At 33.8% G+C, this 18,998-nt stretch overlaps 2 protein-coding genes across 3 annotated transcripts in view; one reads left to right on the top strand and one right to left on the bottom strand.

Annotated features, from left to right (window-relative positions):
* LOC128167690 (uncharacterized) overlaps nt 1-18,998 on the bottom strand; it is a 40,362-nt gene that overhangs the window by 12,757 nt on the left and 8,607 nt on the right. Inside the window, 28 exon segments of the mRNA XM_052833551.1 lie at nt 7,249-7,434; nt 7,671-7,822; nt 7,913-7,978; nt 9,071-9,119; nt 9,270-9,376; nt 9,904-9,969; nt 10,077-10,113; nt 10,251-10,357; nt 10,467-10,532; nt 10,826-10,868; nt 11,616-11,719; nt 11,941-11,994; nt 12,077-12,248; nt 13,524-13,721; nt 13,905-13,969; nt 14,381-14,445; nt 14,798-14,897; nt 14,975-15,059; nt 15,322-15,447; nt 15,540-15,568; nt 15,771-15,840; nt 16,049-16,162; nt 17,398-17,476; nt 17,587-17,637; nt 17,733-17,807; nt 17,965-18,075; nt 18,196-18,302; nt 18,727-18,907. Coding sequence (XP_052689511.1) covers nt 7,249-7,434; nt 7,671-7,822; nt 7,913-7,978; nt 9,071-9,119; nt 9,270-9,376; nt 9,904-9,969; nt 10,077-10,113; nt 10,251-10,357; nt 10,467-10,532; nt 10,826-10,868; nt 11,616-11,719; nt 11,941-11,994; nt 12,077-12,248; nt 13,524-13,721; nt 13,905-13,969; nt 14,381-14,445; nt 14,798-14,897; nt 14,975-15,059; nt 15,322-15,447; nt 15,540-15,568; nt 15,771-15,840; nt 16,049-16,162; nt 17,398-17,476; nt 17,587-17,637; nt 17,733-17,807; nt 17,965-18,075; nt 18,196-18,302; nt 18,727-18,907 — 2,665 coding nt within the window.
* LOC128167689 (protein chibby homolog 1-like) lies at nt 4,068-6,672 on the top strand. 2 transcript variants are annotated; one of them, XM_052833550.1, is made up of 4 exons: nt 4,068-4,156; nt 5,567-5,762; nt 5,903-6,018; nt 6,304-6,672. In XM_052833550.1, exons 2-4 carry the CDS (start codon nt 5,576-5,578, stop codon nt 6,382-6,384), a joined length of 384 nt encoding a protein of 127 aa, XP_052689510.1. In that variant the 5' UTR covers nt 4,068-4,156; nt 5,567-5,575; the 3' UTR covers nt 6,385-6,672. The 2 variants fall into 2 exon arrangements, with proteins under 2 accessions (XP_052689510.1, XP_052689509.1); XM_052833549.1 differs by lacking the exon at nt 4,068-4,156 and adding an exon at nt 4,303-4,324.

The raw sequence follows: 18,998 nt of genomic DNA, 5'->3' as shown, positions 1-18,998 counted from the left end.
ATGATAAACAGCCCACCCATTTATCGAAATGACGTACCCCAAAAGGCCAGGAATTTCACAATATTTGTGAAAACTTCCTTACAAATTAAACTTGTTAAAAGAATACAGAATATTTTTACACAATAAGTTATGATTACTAATACAGCACCACCCTTACACCAAAACCCCTGACAAATGAGTCATAAATTTCACAATTTAAGGTAGAAACCCTACTCCCATTCATTTGTTTTTGTCAGGTGCCTAAAGCTAGTACAAAAAAATTTAAAATCATTTAAAATAGGGAGGTTTTTATCAAGAATCTTTGGTGATAAGGAAGCAGAGAGCATGAATTTCTCAATTCTAATGCTCCAACTATTTTCTTTTATTGGTTATAAAGAAAAAGTTAAAATATGTTGAAAAGTTGAATATGCATGGCACACAAAGCAGAGGGGAGGGGCAATAAAAGTGATCAATGTGACAAAAAAACACTATCAAAATTTTATGGATAAATACAAGCCCATAAATGACAGAAGTTTGGGGGTTATCTTACATCATTCATTAGTATAACGAACTTCTTATCAATTATATCTAAGAAGCACTGTTCAATTAGAGAGTCTCAATGAAAAATATAAAAATGTACATCTTTATTACATGTCAATATACAAATTGTCAATATACAACACACTAAAACCAAATCAACTGAAGCAAGTCAAGTTTCAGCTATTGAAAAAAAATGAGCCATATCAAATTGCAGAGCTTGAGAACATTTCAATAGTTAAGTGTCAAGTAATAACAATTATTTGGCTTTATACTCTTGTCTACCCACAATAACAAGGACATTAGGTGTGGTCGGTCATGCCATGATTTGATTTGTTCTATCCTTACACCCTCAACCCCCTTATGCCCTATAGACATTAAATGCATGATTTGTATAGCTAGTAATTTTAGGACAGTTAGGTTTGCCCTTACACTACTGTGCCTTTTGGCAGCGACTCTGAAATTCACATGTATTTCAGGGCCGTAATGAGGGTGGATACTTACAGTGTGACCTGTCCTGCATGGGGATATCCTGACCCTGCCCACTGGGCCCATATCCGTTTCCATAGCCAGCCATGTCCAAAGATTACCAATAGGCACTCAACACATAATGATCAGGCATCCAATGCTTTCTCTTTATGTGCGGGTATCAAATGTTATCTAAACACAAAAATGACAAATAAAAGATTTATACAGTACATCAAGATATACCACAGCTTGATATTTGTCTCCGATATCTCACAGACAGACCTTGATTCACGGAATCCTTTAGATGTATTGATTTGTTCACTAATAACTCGTGTAAGGTATTACCTGTAGTAGCTGTACACTGGTAACTGGTTCATAACAACTCAAACTTTACTTCCTGGTCGTAACTTTATCTTTGAGTTTCAACCAAACACATGTGGGCTCACAGCAGAATTTGAGACTTATCAGAAGTCCTCTTTGTGTGAATTACACATAGTAAGGTTTTAGCTAAATCAACTTCATCTTTGTCCAAATGTCATTCATATACTGGTTTATGTTTAAAAATATATATATATATATCAAGAAAATTCTCAAATCCATGTTATCTTATTCAAAAACTAATTGATGTCAAATATATGTCTGTGATAACACTAAATCAAATTTGTAACATCCAATACATTTCATCAATAACAAATTTAAGTGATGTATGGTAGGGGGCAAGTGGGATTTGCATACCGGTAATAATACGAAATGAAAATAATATACATCTGTCAATACCGGTAATATAATTGAACAGTTGCTGAAAATTACCTGGTATCTACATATAAGTAATAGGGTATCATTCTTTGAATATTATTTAATATTTAAGGACTTTATTTATTTTACAATGATTAATAAACATGTTCAAAAACTTTTTATATCTCTCATTGGCATGGATGTTAGCGTGATGGGGTCATTAATGTGGGAGGAAGCCGGAGTACCCAGAGAGAATCCACATGTCTATGCGAGCGACCGCATACCCTATTACATACAACAGCTGTCAATCAGGGGATTGAACTCGGGTCGCAGCGGTGAGAAGCGAGTGCATTAATTGTCCACTACGCTACTGGAGGACACTTTGATATTATGAGGGGATCATTATGGTCGAAGCATATCAAATCTATCATAAAGCCTTTCAGGCTTTATTGGATTTGATCACACCCCAGCCATAAATGATCCCCTCATAATGCTCAAGAAATGATTCCTTACTCCTTGATTAAATACATATCTATTTAAGTAAATTGATGATAACAGCCATTTACATTAGACCACTGTATATTGAAAGTTATCTGTTCAACGCGATAATTATGTCATTTGATCATTTAAAACAATACAAACAAGTGATCATTCTCAAACTTGCCTCAATACACACAATTAAGTGTATCATACACAACAGGACAATATCAATTTTGATACTGATCTTGATTAGTTACATTATAAATATGACGTTGATATCAACAGTATCATATACAAAATGACAATACATGTACAATATATCAACATTGATACTGATTCTGATAGGTTAAATTAAAACTATAAGGTTCATAGTGACAATGTCATACATAAAATGACAATATTTATGTCGATATCATTTCTGATTATTTGTATTTTGTGTATTTAGCATAATAAAATCAATATTGATACAATATCATTTATCATTGACATCAACACCATTGTAAAACAAAGCCATGTTAAGACAACATTAATGCAAAATAATGTCAATGATTAATATGTATTTATGATGTATCAAAATGGTGAGACAAAATCAATACGATATCTAAACATAAAGTATAGATATGCAAGATACAAATGTGCAATGTATTAATAGGTATAGTTGTTAACATTGGCGAATTGACATCAATACTATATCATCGATAAAAACAATATCGGAGTCAAGTGAAGTCGTATCCAAACTGACTCATACCTAAACAGACTCATAATCCATTTTGCCGTGGTAAACAATGATGCTTGGATTGTTAATAAAAAGTTAAGCTGTTCAGGTTAGCTTTTGATATAATTACAAATAATTAAGAAGTTATGAGATAGATGAATAGAATTTTGGATATTTTCAAAGAAAGTTTAATGCCATCTCCTTAACTTTGCCAAAGAGTTTCCTATATCAACATTTGATAGACAATTTCTGTTTATGTGCAATTTTATCTTTAAAAAATGGATTAATTTGTAAATTCTTCTCACTTATTGAAGGTAGGCATAATAATATAATTGAAGTCATTTTTCACTCAGATTATTTAATTACAAGTCTGTTTGGGTACAAGTCAGTTTGGTTATGAGTTGACTGTAATTCACGATATCGACTTAGATTTGAAAAAATCAAAGACATCCTATATTACCTAAGGTTAGCTTCATAGATTTTTTTTTAAGTTGTGCATGATCTGGTGTATGCTATTGTCATATAGAATGTTTTTACAATATTTGAAATTACAATGAAATAAAATTGCAAGAAAGTAAAATTGTATAAATTGTTTAAAACTAAATAACTTTATTATAATTCATTTTATGTCTTAAAGTTAAAAATAATTTGCTAATTATAAAATAATTTTTAAACAAAGTACTAGTATTTGAATCATGATGAGTAAAACTACCCAAAAACACAACAGGTGTACAGAACCAGGAACTGCAAACCTTTTCTATACCTTGAAATGTTTAAAAGGTGTTTTATTTGTTAGTTATCGTCTAGCTATATGACATGGAGTTAAAATAAACATATGTGATTGCATTATATATAAAATTAACAACCCACGAGAGACATAAATAAGTTTTTTTTACCTGAGAGAATAAATGTTGAAGCCATTAAAGAATGATCGTTCGTTGTTTGTTTTGACATTCGTTCATAAGAATGTCGTACATGTGTATAAAAATTAGCTCTTAAATCTGTATCGATAATTTTATGATATTCTTAAGTTTTTCTTATATAAAGACATTCAATTAATCAAAATGTGCGAAAAAAGCAACCGATCGAAACTATTATTGATAGGAAAGGCGATATTCCATAGAACGAATTAACAATAACATGTTCATTCCAGGTGGCGCTGTATCTTGAACAGGTAGAGACAAATAAACACACAGGTCTGACAGGTATATACTTTGGGAAAGAAAGAAAAAATTAAAACAGGTATGTAGCCAGTTAACTAGTCCATTAACTGATTTGTTATATGAAAACTAAATAAAAACTACCGATTAGGATGCTTAAATTTTGATATCACGTGTAGTTTGCTTTGAACAGTTGAATTTTATCTCAATTTTATGGAGTTTAGATCTAATGCAGAAGACTGTGCAATGGGTATTGTCTCAAAGATTTTTTATTGACAACACTGAAACTCATTTACATCAACTAGTGTCACAAAGTGTCAAACTTGACAATAATTGTTTTAAAACTGACAACTCCTTTTTTTCTAATTGATAAGTCCTTCTATAATTTTATTTATTCAAATTTTATCAAGTTTGAATGAATCAAACAGACAAATAGAAGGACCAATCACTTGGTGTCACCATCATTACAGATATGTTTGCACGGTGGTAACACATAGGGTGATCTATCCACAGTGAGTGGCACACTTCATTGGTTTAATTTCCAGGAAATAAAGTTGGTATGTTAGGAAAATTGGTATAGTACATGTAAATCTATTAATTGTGGCAACTTCTTCCTGTCCAAAAATACCCAACTAGAATCAACTTATTACCAACTTTCATGGGCATAGCTGATCACCTTGATGCCGTTAAATCATGAACAAGCTTAAATCTCTCTTGGAATGATTTCATTTCATATAATTCTGATTTAATTGAGGGCCTTCTTCTGCCAGTAGTATGTTTTACGGTGTGATCGCTGGGGTTAGCACAGCATACATTGAATTAATTACACCAGGGTACATATGTTTCAAAATAATAAATTAAAGCACTGGTTAATACCAAATGAATGCATCAAAGTGATAAAGAAACAAAATAAAAAATATTTTATGCTCCAGTATACATGTTTAAACATTTATGTGAGCAATAAAAAACTACCGTAGTATATTGATGATATGTATCCAACTATCCATTCTACTTTCTTTACTGTATGACCTTTGACACATGTGCAGCTTTGTGGAAAAGAATCAGGTCTTGATGTTAATGTTGAGATCAATTTCACTTAAGCACAATCTAAATGCAGCAGATAGATTTCTGATCTGAAGTTTTTTTAAAAAGTACAACAAAACTTACCTTGCAAATCTTTTTGTGAGGTACAGTGTTTGAAATGCAGTCATAACAAAACACAAATTATTCACTATAAATTTACAAGTGTATATTTGATAAACAGAAGTCATTCAATTCTATTATGAAGGTAATAATAGTCTAAAAACTTACTATTACCTCATTATATACCAAATGTTATCTTTCTTTCCCAAGATTGTTTCTATTCATGAATTGTAAAAATTTGATGGGGAAAATAATTTCTCAATTACAAAAATACACCAAAGATTGATTAAATAATGTGTTGCACTTTATTACAAGGACTAAACCAATTCTTTCTATTCTGTATTAACAGTTAACAGACATGCCTCTTTCACTCTTTGGAAACAAGTTTTCTCCCAAGAAGACACCCCCAAGGCGAGCACACTCTCTGTCCAATCTACACCTAGATGCTTCCCAGTCCAGGGAGGAATTCGGGCCTGATGTGGGACCAGTCAAATTGAAACTAGGGGGCAGTGAGATTCAGTTTGAAAATGGAATGTGGGTTGCAGGTAAAAAAAAAATGAAAATTTTGAAATCACAAATATTTTCACAATTTCAAAAATGTTTGTTTTTGATGAATTCTTTCTAAGATTTTTACAGATTCAATATTGATGCATTTGATTATTGAGAAATATTTTTGATATTGCAGAGAGTGGTGCTGGGGGAGCTAGTCACAAGGAGGTGATGAAACTTCGCAAACAGAATCAGCTGCTGGCCGAGGAGAACAACCTACTCAAACTAAAAATTGATGTCCTCCTAGACATGGTAGGTCAAACTTGTCCCCATATTGAAATTACTGGATACAGGGAGTTATTCTATTTTTGGACCATTGGCTCTCACTCTCAGTGGATGGATTTAATAAAATTACATTTCCTTAAATTGCAAATTCAAAGCTTTACATTACTCTCTATATTTGCAGCAAAACTTATGTATTAAAATGAGATTATACAAAAGAATAATGAAAAAGTTACTGGTAATTGTGATGGTAATACAACTACCGTATATAGAAGTTGATACTTCATGATAATGAAGCTGAATCTTATTTTACAGTTAGCAGAAGCTACAGCTGTTTCACATTACCATGAGAATGAATTAAAACAACTAAAAGGTCAAGTGGGAAGGAAGAAATAATTTAATACCTCTACAATCTAGGAATTCATAGACAATAGCCTGTACCATAGATATTCATAGGAGTCAGTGTCCATGTGTTTGTGTAAAACTCCATCACCAGTGCCAGTCGTGTGAGAGAGGACATTTGTTATGATGTATGAATCTGATCTTGTCATCCTGTGCGTCTGTTACACATCATTTTGTAAAATAGATGTACATGTATATAGAATCTTTTAGAATAATTTTTACCTCTATTTATTAAAATTGTATTGTTAATTTTATATTTAATAAATTTTTTAACAATGGAAAGGTTTTATCTTTTCAAATTTGAATCATTGTGAGATGAGAGGAACTTGATTGAATCGGTAATGTGAACAACAGAGTTTTATCAAGAGTTATTTCTCTTGAATTTAGATTGAACAAGCATAGAGACGCTTTGCCTGATGGTAAAAAATAAAAATCCGATCAACAGTAGCTTACAGAAATGGGCTGAACAGTTAACATCAAGGAAGCTATATCATACATACTCTCTTTTCTTAAAGTTGAGATTAAAATTACCGTTAAAATGGGGGGAAATCATTATTTCTATCTCTGCTTCAGTGAAAAAGTATAATGTAAGCATGTTAAATTTCCTTTTTTATTGTATAAATGCATTACTTGTATGTGTACAACTTGAATAAAAGAAAATAATAAAACAACAAACAACACTTTATAATTAACAGAATGTCTCAAATATCACAGACAACTTCTCACTTCATAAAACAACAGTTATTTGTGTGGGCAAGTTCGCTTTGTGTGACCTGCAAGACAAGGATGAAAATATTTTAATATCTGGACGTTTCCAGTAGAGTGGTCAACATTTGATAAATTCTCTTTATATATCACCTTCCTCTCCACAGAGCCCACATTTCCTGGCTGCCCGCTTTTTGGTGGGCGTGACACCACTGCTGTCTAACATGGACAGTGTTCTCTTTTTGCTGACTCCTGTAAGAGGAGAACATAGAAATGGTGTACTCAACAATAATGATCACCGGTAACTCAATTCTCTGACATTTAAACTATCTAAGTAATCTACATTTGAAAAAGATTACTGGTCCTGTAAGGGTAAACTGTTGCTGAAAATGATTTTGTAATTGCATGTCCATGCCGATTTGTATGGCAATCACTTTTTTCATTTATTACTTCATGAGATAATATTTCCTCCAATTTAAGATATAGTCTCTCTTTAATGTAAAGAGATAGAATTAATTATCTATTAAAATATTCCTTTAGAAATATAATATGCATTTAACTGTTTTATAAGTTACCGTATAAATATTTAAGTATATTACCTGTATTTGTGTTTCCTCCACTAGAACTTTCATCTGCCCACTGGAAAAATTTACAACTTTGGTCTCTGGGATTGGCACAGGCGTAAAATGTACGCCCCTTGTTGGGACCTTCTTTATTCACCATTAACCTGCAGATGAACGATCTAATGATGCATGAAGCGCTAACACACATTTGCATTCATTCTACAGTACTGTATATCTCAGTTTGATAAACTTACATTTTGGCTGGATTGCCACAATTGCACATGACATCTGAATCTCCACCACTTTGAGTTCCTTGGTACCTGCTAAAAATATACTTTACAGATGAATCTTGCACAAAATTCTATAAATGTTTTTAATTTTATACATCAACAGGGGTTACAGGACAATATATAGAGAACAATTCATACCCTTTTCCATAAATTGCAGCCTGTATCAGCCCAAGACACCAATATCAGCCTTCTCTCCTCTGGCTAATATTGGTGTCTCGGGCTGATACAGGATGCAATGTAGAAAATGGTAATATGTATTACCATGGTATTACCATGGTACTTGAGCAAGCATGCATTTGATGTTTCCCTGTCAAAAAACCATCAGAAAACACCCATATTTTGCTCCGAAATATCAATTTATCAAAATAAGACTATCTCATCACTCGCAAATACCCTGTATTAGCCTAGACCTTGACATTTAGCTATTGCATCAAAAATAAACATTCAGACTGTAATGTATCTTTTTAATTCACTTAGATTTGTTAACAGAATCGATGGTATGTTATAACAGTAATTCCTTTAAAATGTTATTATAAGACATGTTTTCATTAAATACATCAATTTTATGGAGTTGGAGAAAACACATGATGTATCGTACAGTGGTTTAAATCTATAACGTCATGGAAAAGTATATGAGGTCACACCTTTATGATGTCATAGTATACAGACAGAGCAATTGCGATTAGGAAAATATTGAAAAATAATTGCAGTTCCTCCGAATGGACTTACTGTGGGAAAGAACAATGGATATGCAAATATAGCTTTATAAGGGACAAACATGATTGTAAAAAACATGAAATCTGGCTATTAGAAGAATAAATAACATTGTGTATGTAAATGTCAGAGATACATGTATATGGCTATAGATATACTGAGTGCCCCGTAACATTGTACAGGTGTATCTCCCTCCTCCCCCACCCCATCAATCTGTCCTCCATGATCAATAACATTGTGTATGTGAATAACACAGATGACTCCGAGAGTGACCCATGACATTGTACAGGTGTACCTCCCTCCTCCCATGCCCTCACCAATATGCCCTCCATATCAATAACATTGTGTATGTGAATAACACAGTCACATGACTGACAGTGACACATGATGTTGTACAGGTGTACCTACCTCCCTCCTCCCCCGCCACCCCCACCAAACTGTCCTCCACTGTTCTCATCTGTAATATATCAATTCAGAGTGCACTAACATTTGGAAAAGGACATGTATAAATACACAGTTCAAGGATTTAAAGTAATGATTTACTGATAGTTAAAGTCTGAATGAAAGTATATAATTTACACTAATTAAGAAATGAAGGCACTGATACCATTTGTAACATCTGCCCACTGGAAGAAGTTGCAGCTTTGTTCTCTGGGATTGGCACAAGCGTAAAATGTACGCCCCTTGTTGGGACCTTCTTTATTCACTGTCAACCTGCAGACAGATTGTTAAAATTGATTTGATGATTAATAATACACAAGTGCATTAGGCCACATAAAATTAATATTTAGAATCTCATCCTGATTTGCAAAAAATATGGGGCGGGTGGGCAGATTTTATTTGTGATTTTTTTTAATCACCTTTTTTACCGTTCATGTTCTAGAAATAACAACTGCTCTATTCTTTTAAATTGTTAATGCTAATATGAGTACACAAACCCAATTTAATCTTTTAATTCCATTTTTTTTTCAACTTAACTGTTAATGCACATTGACATTTATATCCTTATGATAACAATCATAAAGGTAACAATCAATTAAACGGTAATCCACGTTTAGGCAGCCATTAAAATGTTTTGAATTTTTGGTATACCGAGCCCTATTTTTTTCACCAAAATTTTTTTTTTCAAAATAAAATAAAATGCATCGGGGCGGCCCATTTTCAGAGGGGCGGGTAAGGATGAGAATCTAAAAATTAATTTTATGTGGCCTTAGTTCTACATCTCATGATAACAAACTTACATTTTGGCTGGATTTCCACAATTACACATGATGTCAGAATCTCCACCACTATGAGTTCCTTGATACCTGCTCAAAACAAAGGGTACTCTATAAAAAAAGAATATTTAGCAAACATGTACTGTATGATGCTAACACAAAGACTACACCAACAAGGTGCTGAACACTGTTCTTACCCTCCTCCTCCACTCAAGTTTCCTCCTCGGTTTTCGTCTGAAAAGTATTGAATTTTTTCAAAACCATGAATAAAAGGATATCTGACACCATTTACATTTGTATAAAAAAAACCCCACTTTTATGGTATACAAAGTACATGAATACAAAATAATAATTGAATGAAAAACTTATACCATTTGTAACATCCCCCCACTGGAAGAAGTTACAGCTTTGATCTCTGGGATTGGCACAGGCGTAAAATGTACGCCCCTTGTTGGGACCTTCTTTATTCACTGTCAACCTGCAAACACACAAAACATACTTAAATATTCATTAATAGTGAGCTTGTAGAGAGCTGGAGTTCAATTATTTTAATTGTTTTTCTTAACACAACTACAAAATCCACTCACAACTTTGCCTGGGTTCCACAGTTGCACATCACCTCTTGATTTCCATTATTTGTTATCCCTTGTTGTCTGAAAAAAGCATGCTGAGGTGAATATATGCTATGTTTAAGTCCTAAGTAAGAATTTTATCATATACATTGATATACATGTACATGTACAAGGTTTTTCTGAGTTAGATTCAACATACCAGAACAATAAATTATGTGTACATACATGTAAGTAGTTTGTACATGTATAAAATCCTAGCATTGTTGCAGAAAGTTGAGCAAGGAATCAAAATACATGTCCATGTATCTTAAACAGTAAACCTTTTTCACAGTTATCGGTACAATATACAGATTGATTTTCCATGAAATACATACCCTCCCCCACCACCTCCTCTAAAACTTCTGTCACCATTTTCATCTGTTTTGCATGTTCAAAAGAAAAAATTCAGACATTTTATTTTCACTAGGGCTGGGACGATACTGTACTGAGCCGATTCGGTACATATCACGATACATGAGATGCGATACGATACACATCACGATACATTGCAATTAAATGAAAACATGAATAAAAGTTTAAAATTTATTCAACCTGCCGATGTATTACCGCATGTCCAAAGTTATTTTGTTATATTCACAATGAGCGTTGCACAATTTACAAATTACTTTAGTCTCGTGTACACTTATTTTTCATAAACAAGTACTCCAAAAGTTTTCCACACTCCATATTTAGCTTCCTAACAGTTTTGACAACTTTACGAGGTTTTCCGCCATCTTTGTACCTTTATATTAGGCGCGCGGACTAAAAATAGCCGATATATGAAGCTCGGATATTTTTTTAAAAATAAAAAAAGTTCGGTAAGGTATCGTTGTATTAATGGTAAATGTTTCGATCCAAATATCGTCAAAATAAATACCGCAATGCACCGGTGCATCGGTGGATCGTCCCATCCCTAATTTTCACAAATATTAATCAAAATTAATAGCTTCTTGAGTTTCAATAAAATTTAGACCAACTTTTATTTGAGAGCAGGATATTTTTCGTAATGTTCAAACGAAAGAGATTAACCTTGTATCTACATGTACATGACATTGGTTGCAAAGGTAAGTCATCGTTAGGCAGTTTCAAACCAGTAAATTGAGATATTAAGTGATCACACAATACCTGTAGCATCTGCCCACTGAAAGAAATCACAACCTTGACCTCTAGGTAGGGAGCAGGAATAGAACTCTCGGTCCTTATTTGGACCCTCTTTGGTCACTCTCAGTCTACAATAACAGATAATCAAATTCAAAAGGAATCCATAATGTACATGTGTATGTTTCATTCCATCAAACTGTATGTAGTGTACATGAGATTTTTGATTTTTTATATAAATGTTTCATTCATTATCACATTAAAATTCATCTTATAGTTAAAAGCAACTTTCTAAAGTCATACAAACACACAAAGAAAGTCAAGGAAAATCATTATAGGGCAGTTCACTTACAGGCGAGCAGGGCCTCCACAGTTACAGGTTACCTCTGGGCCAGGATTCTGAAACCTGCAATAAACAGACCAATCATCATACCAGGTAAGTGAAGGTGAATATGGTGACCTTGTGATTTTTACCTGTGATGTCTCACCTGTCTCCTCCCCCTCCTCGCACTCCCCCACCTCCCCCCAAGGGTCCTCTACTGTTGACTCCCCCGCCTCCCCCTGGGGGTCCTCTACTGTTGTTCAGAGTATTGTTCTGGGATTCATCAGCCCACAAGAAGAAATTACATACAGAACCTCCACACTTGTAGAACTGCCTTCCTGTTAGAAAATTTATGAACGTCAAAATCTGTTGTAGCTGTAACAGATCTTTAATTCTAAAAAAGAGTTAGCTTCGAAAAAGAGTTATACTTCATGGCAAAACAAGATTTTTAATCTCTAACAAAAACTAAACTTAACATCTTCAGATTTTCCCATAAGGATTTGAGTTTTAAATTAAATAAATTTTTTGTTGATAAGATCTTTGAGCAATTGAACAAAATCTCATCCTCTAACTCAGGAAAACTTCTTTTTTTACAGTAAAATATTAAATACTAACGAGTACAAGTTGCAAGATTACTTTAAGTTTTCCTTGAAAAAGCATGAAAGATTCCAGCTAACAAGATTAAGAATAAGTGCACATTCACTATTCATTGAAACAGGTAGATATTGTAAACCAATTACTGTGGTTTCATTAATATTCAAGGGTATCAATTTTCGTGGATATAATGAAATTCACAGTTTCAAGGATACATAAATTCGTGGCCAATAACCTTATCAATACAAGATGTTAATAGAAATTGCACTTCAATGAACACTTAATTTCGTGGATCAACTTAATAACGAAATCCATGAAAATTGGTATTCAACGAATATTGATGAAACCACAGTATCCAAAAGGAAAAACGTTTTTGCTTTGCTTGTAAATTATTAGTCGAAAATGAAAAACATTTCATGCTTTACTGTCCTGTGTATGACAATCTTCGATTTCATTATTGTGGTATTTTCAATGATAAATTGTAATGTGGTATTGATCCCATAAAAGATATTTTTAATCCATGTGATTATAATACTACAAAACGTCTATGTATCTAAATGTTTTATGCAGAGAAAACAGTTCCAGGGACTATGACGTATTGTATAAAACTGTCTTGCATGCTGTAGCCTTTATGTTATAATTTTCTTTTGTCTGTCATTTGATTTCATTTTGTCTGTATGCCAACATGGGAATGTCAATAATCCATTGAATTGAATTGAATAATTAAATACAGAAGAAAAATATGTCTTTTATTCTTGTGGTACATGTACAATGTACATGTAGATGTAGATTATTTTAATATTTCGTTATCTTCTGACAAGCAAAAAGTTCTCATGATTTTAATTAAAAAACAGTGGCATAATGGAAAACCTATCACAGATTAATTACAAGGTTTAAGTGGTTTTTGCAATTAAGAATCTAAAATACATGTTTCTCTGAAATTCAATGCTAACCTGTGAAACTCTACCACTAGTAACCATATTTTTCAAGCTAAAGAGAACACACAAATCAGATCTTACCTTGATTAGGACCGTCTTTTTTAACTGTGAGTAGAAGAGCACTTGTCCCACAGTTACACACAACTTCCTGTCCTGTGGACTCCTGGTTGTCTGTCTGTCTGTTGAAGGGTTGTACGGTCACTAGGGGCACTCGCTGGGATTCCTGGCGGGTGTGACCCCCCATCATCTGTTGTGTGGGTCTCTGGCTAGAGGGTGGGGCTACCCAGATTAAAGGAGAAAGTTAGATTCTCAGAATTCACAGAACTTGTTTTTATTGAAATGGGCATTTTTACAAACATTTCATTAATGCCTAAATCATTTTCAAGTACAGTCATCAATAATTTCAATAAAGAAATGGTTCTAAAGCTAAGTAGTAATAGTGTGTTAAAGAGACAAAGTCACCTGAATGGTTGATTTGAAGAGACTCTGCCAATAATTCATCACAGCCCGCCACACATCCAGCGTATCTGTAAACAGTTAACAAACCCAGGTACAGATACAGGGTACATCTGTTACTGAGAGATGACTGAAACCCACGTAGACGTCATTTAATCAATATGATGTATTAACATATGATGTGAATACATGTAATGTTAGATGATGTTCATATACTGTAGTGTAATAAAATGAAACTAACTTCCAGATCAAATGTCAAGCTAAATACATCTCCCTCACATTGTTTCTAAATTGGGATCATTTGACTAATGATTTGGAAAATTTTGCTTACCAGTATTTTCAATATTGTATGATGTAGATAATGTACAGGTAGTAAGGATCATGTGATTTAGATAGTATAATATGAAAGACAAGGTGGATAAGATATTGCAAAATGACAGAGTCTAGATGGACTATGTTGGTCTCTGCAATTGCATACTCACTCTAAAGGCAGCATGGGAGGAACAGACCCCATCTTGAACTTAAAATTTACCAGGTGAGCTTGACACTAAAATATTATACAACATACATGTACAGAAAACTTACAATGTAATAAAACATGTTTGAAATTCATATAAAAAATTATACAATATAAAAAAATGTCATTTGATTTCTATCACCATCTTTTAACAATACATTTTTCTTATTCATGAATATGTGAGTCAATACTTCTTTAAAAAAGTATTCTATTTCTTGATTTACAAGAATTTACAAACATACTTCTGAACATGAAGACATAATCTGTTAATCTAATTATCAATGGAAATAACATTTACTTGTAGTAAACATGGAATTATCTATATTAGCAGTTGAAAGCAAAAAAATGAAATTTTATGACAAATAGTGCATTATCATCTCACAGTTTCACACTTGATATCACTAACGCTGGCATCTAACACAAAGTCTGGGAACCAGATAGCAGAGCGACATGAGGGATAACCCTGGCATCCTATGTAGAACCTGAGGAGAGAAGAACAAGCCGTTTTTAAACCCAGTGTCTGACCAGATGCCCAGCATCGAGTCCAATTGGTTCTTACCCTCCTGATTTTTTGGTCTTCAAGGTCATCTCTAGTCCACAGTTTGAACATTTCTTCACAGGGACAACTGACAGGCGTTCTAGCTCTACAATTCAAAAATGTTCTCATATAAATATAAAATATAGATATGTGCATGTAAAATTTCATTTGTGCACTGTGTCTATCAAACATTCAATTTCTCATTACTCAGAAATGTACTGATTCATGACAAATAGCAAACTTTTGTGATGTTTGTTTCACACTGTATTTATAGATCAACTCAGTATTCATAGTGAATGAAATACATGTAGCTGAGATTGAAGTAACTGTATCAGTCCCAGTAGTATGTGAGATTGGTTTGTACCAACCCTCTCCCACGGGGATTTCCTTGGCCTCCCCCAGGTACTGTGACAGGGCCTGGTCAATCTTGAGGGCCTGCTCACACGCCACTTTGAACACATCCCGGTACTTGGCCACTTGTTGCGTCAGCACCACTGTCAACACAACACAGAAACCCATGCTCAAACTGTTTCACGTGTTAATGCATGTAAAATAGATAGTATTTTTAAAAAGAAACAAGTTTTACCATTTTTATCTTTTTTCCCTTCACATATTCTGAAAAAAATATATACATAAATGTAATTTTAAAAAGACTGCATACATTACTATTTTATTCCTGCTATGTTAACCCGTTCAAAGAAAAATACATCATTATAATCCTTTTGTAACTGATAAGAGTTTACACTGAATGTGGTACAGTATACATATACATGTATCAGCAATTAATGCTAGAAGAACAAACAAGTTTTCTTCATACCTTTTTAGATCTGCCTCCAGTTCAGCACGCAGGTGAGGCTTTGACATTTCATATCCCATGGCATCATACCCTATAAATGGCAATGAAATAGGATAAACTTGTATGTGATGTGTTAACACGTAATATGAACTAACTAATCTAAAGTACCAAATAGCAATAACTCTATCCTTTTTAACTCTGTACAATGCGTTTACATCTATAAAAGGATTCAAAGTACATTGACAATAGAGACAATCTAATTCTAATCTAATACCCTGACACATTTTTTAGACATCTACCTTCGACCAGTCCCATCCCCAGCTGACCAGGAACAAAACGGCCATCGTTGTTTACCCCTATGTACATTCTTGTTTTGATTGTCTCTATGTGCTCTGCATGAGTCGCATCTGTTCCTAAAAATAGCAAAACAGAGAAGGGAGTAATTTCTTGTGATGCATGCATTTGTTTCACCAGAAATAAAGAATCATACCATGCAAGAGCATATGGCTCGTATATGGCAAATACTTAGTATTTGACAATTCTGACAATTTTTTAATACATTAGGAGATAATGCTGTATTCTTGATAAAAGATAAATGTAAATCATACCATACATGTTAACCTACAGTGATGAAAAATAGGTAGATTTTAAACCGAAAAGCGGTAGCATCGCCCCCGGCCTTTTTCGCGTATATTTCAAAGCCCAGATTTTTATGTACTACATATGTAATAAGGGTTTCTGATTAGTAATTAACGATATCAACTAAAATATAAAAGACTTTTGAAATTTAGTAATATTAACACTAGCAATAAAAATGTTCGTATGCATTTACCATTATAATGATTACCGGTAAGCTATTTTTTAGGAAAAATATTTGAGTGCAGAGCCCTAAACAATTACCTTTGTTCAGAAAAATAGGTTAAGTTGCCAAAATTGATCATATAAGAGAAGTAAGAACTAGTAGGAATTCATATGTTCTTTTTCAATATCAAAACGATGTTTACATGCTTATTTATTACAAATGCAGCATTCAATAAATTGCAAGTCAAGTTTACTGTTATGGCCAAGTTAGAAGATATATTCAATCCTCGTTAAAGCCACGTGTGGAATTGCAAAGCTTCTTTTTTCATTGCGAGGATAATATCAACATGTCTTGTAACTAATGTAATCACGGGAAGTGGCTTCTTTCATCGTTCAATGTAAAACACATGCTTGAAAACATGTCATCCAAGCGTCTAAATAAAGCCTTTGTGTGCCTCCAATTCAAAGTCACGCGCTAATTTCAAACCCGACGAGAATTTTTGACCACAATGGCTTCCAAAATGGTAGTCTCGTTCAACCAGACGCTCGACTGTCTCCGTAAATCTCCGACGAGATTTATGGAGACAGCCAAGCGTCTGGTTGAACGAGACTACCAAAATGGCTATCTATCAAAACAAGGAACGTATTTTGAAGAAAAGCGGTAGATTTTAAAATAAAAGCGGTAGGCGGGAGACAGAGCTTAAAAGCGGTAGACTTCTGCGTAAATTGGTAGAGATAACATGTATGAACATACTCTGTTAAATTAAAAGAAAAGCTAGTTCTCCAAAATCCAAGCATGTTTTCTTGAATGAGCTTCATTTATCTACATATAATGAACACTCCATACCTATGCCGTGTTTTTCCATTAAGGCAATGAGGTCAGCTTCTGTCAATAATGGGGGTGGTGAGGTTTCACTGAACAGCATCTACAATATCAAAGACCATCATACTGAACAGGTACTTGACATATTAATTTGACATTTACAGTACCTTTGCTCATTGTTTTACAATGCACCCTTTAATAAGTTCAACTTACATCTATAGAATTTGGCTGAAAAGAGTCTCCCTCCTGGTACACTGGAATGGTCTGCAAGTACAAACAGGAGTAGGTTACAAAGCAGAAAAACATGAAATTGTAATTACCGGTATAAATGAAATCAGCCATCAAATTTTAAACCGAACCTTAGCATTCCATCTGTCATAGGGGTATACATCCAGATAATTCCTGGCAGTGATCATCAAGCCTTGGGCTGTGAACTGAAATATGTAGACAAGTACAGGAATTAGTGAATATCCAAATGGAAACTAGTAGAACTTTTAAGTAAAACTCTACATGTATAAAACTTATCAAGTTTATCAACAATTACAGCACATAAACTGTATTGTCTCATCAGCTGTTATAAAACAAGATTACCATTTCATCAGCAATATTAATCGTCACTGTGGTCTCTTGTCCTTGAGCATCCTTGGAGCAAGTAGCCAAGAAATGTCGAACAATAAACTCATAAAGTCTGGCATCATTTCCCTGGAAATTTTTTTTTAAAAATATTATCATTGCTCTTAGAGAAAATGTTGTGGCAGCTTGATTTAACACAAAATTTTCTTGATATATCCATGAAGAATCTGTAATGATGTGTAAGTTTACCTGTAGAGTAGCGGTGTACTTGATGGGGTGTATGGGTGGATGGGCCTGGTCTGACTTGTTTCCATTCCTGGGATTTGGTCTGTCCTGCAATATCCCACTAGCAAAACCTTTTAAAGGATAAATAAATGAAAATTCACCATCATAAAGATCACTGATCTCAGCTTCATGCTATTCTTTTTAAAATGAAATATTATACTTAATTATTTTGATTTTATTTGTTCTAAGAGAAAAACCTTCTTCTATCCTCACACAACATGAATGGGTATTTCACTCAATTGATTACTATCTGATTATACTTAGCAGTTTACTTCAATTTGCACTGACTTAATTTAATGATTTACCAGTGACAAATTGGTGTGCCAATAATTTTTACAACTGAGCCAATGTAAAGACAATAAAGCACTGGTTCCTGTCAAGAATGTTCCAACAGGTTAATTGCACATTTACAAAATTTTCTCCCATGCCTGAAAAAGCATGTTTACAGCATTCATAAATTTTCTTTATATCAGACTGATAGGCTGTTTTGATTACCTCCCCAGTTTGGATCACGACTTTGTTCCTGTACAAGGGCTGCTAGGTCCAGGTCTTTGGGAAAGATGTTGGTTTCTGTTCGGGGATAGCTAATGAACCCCTTGGTGTACAGATTCTCTGCAATTCTCATGGTTTCCTTGGCGCTCAGGCGTAGCTTTCTAGAGGCCAGCTTCTCCATTTCCTACAAAGAAAACAAGAGGCCCATGGGCCACATCGCTCACCTGAGGAACAATAGGTATGATAAAGTCAGCTTAATGGAGTCATAATACAAT

Source organism: Crassostrea angulata, chromosome 10 (assembly GCF_025612915.1).
Source record: "Crassostrea angulata isolate pt1a10 chromosome 10, ASM2561291v2, whole genome shotgun sequence".
Lineage (NCBI taxonomy): Eukaryota > Metazoa > Mollusca > Bivalvia > Ostreida > Ostreidae > Magallana > Magallana angulata.
This window is presented reverse-complemented; position numbering and strand designations above follow the sequence as displayed.

What these genes read in the sequence shown, in the direction of transcription:
- LOC128167689 (XM_052833549.1), top strand. Translation starts at nt 4,304, where the DNA reads ATGCAGAAGACTGTGCAATGG. An exon ending in AAATGGAATGTGGGTTGCAG is followed by an intron (nt 5,763 to 5,902) that starts GTAAAAAAAAAA and finishes TTGATATTGCAG; the next exon opens with AGAGTGGTGCTGGGGGAGCT. An exon ending in TTGATGTCCTCCTAGACATG is followed by an intron (nt 6,019 to 6,303) that starts GTAGGTCAAACT and finishes CTTATTTTACAG; the next exon opens with TTAGCAGAAGCTACAGCTGT.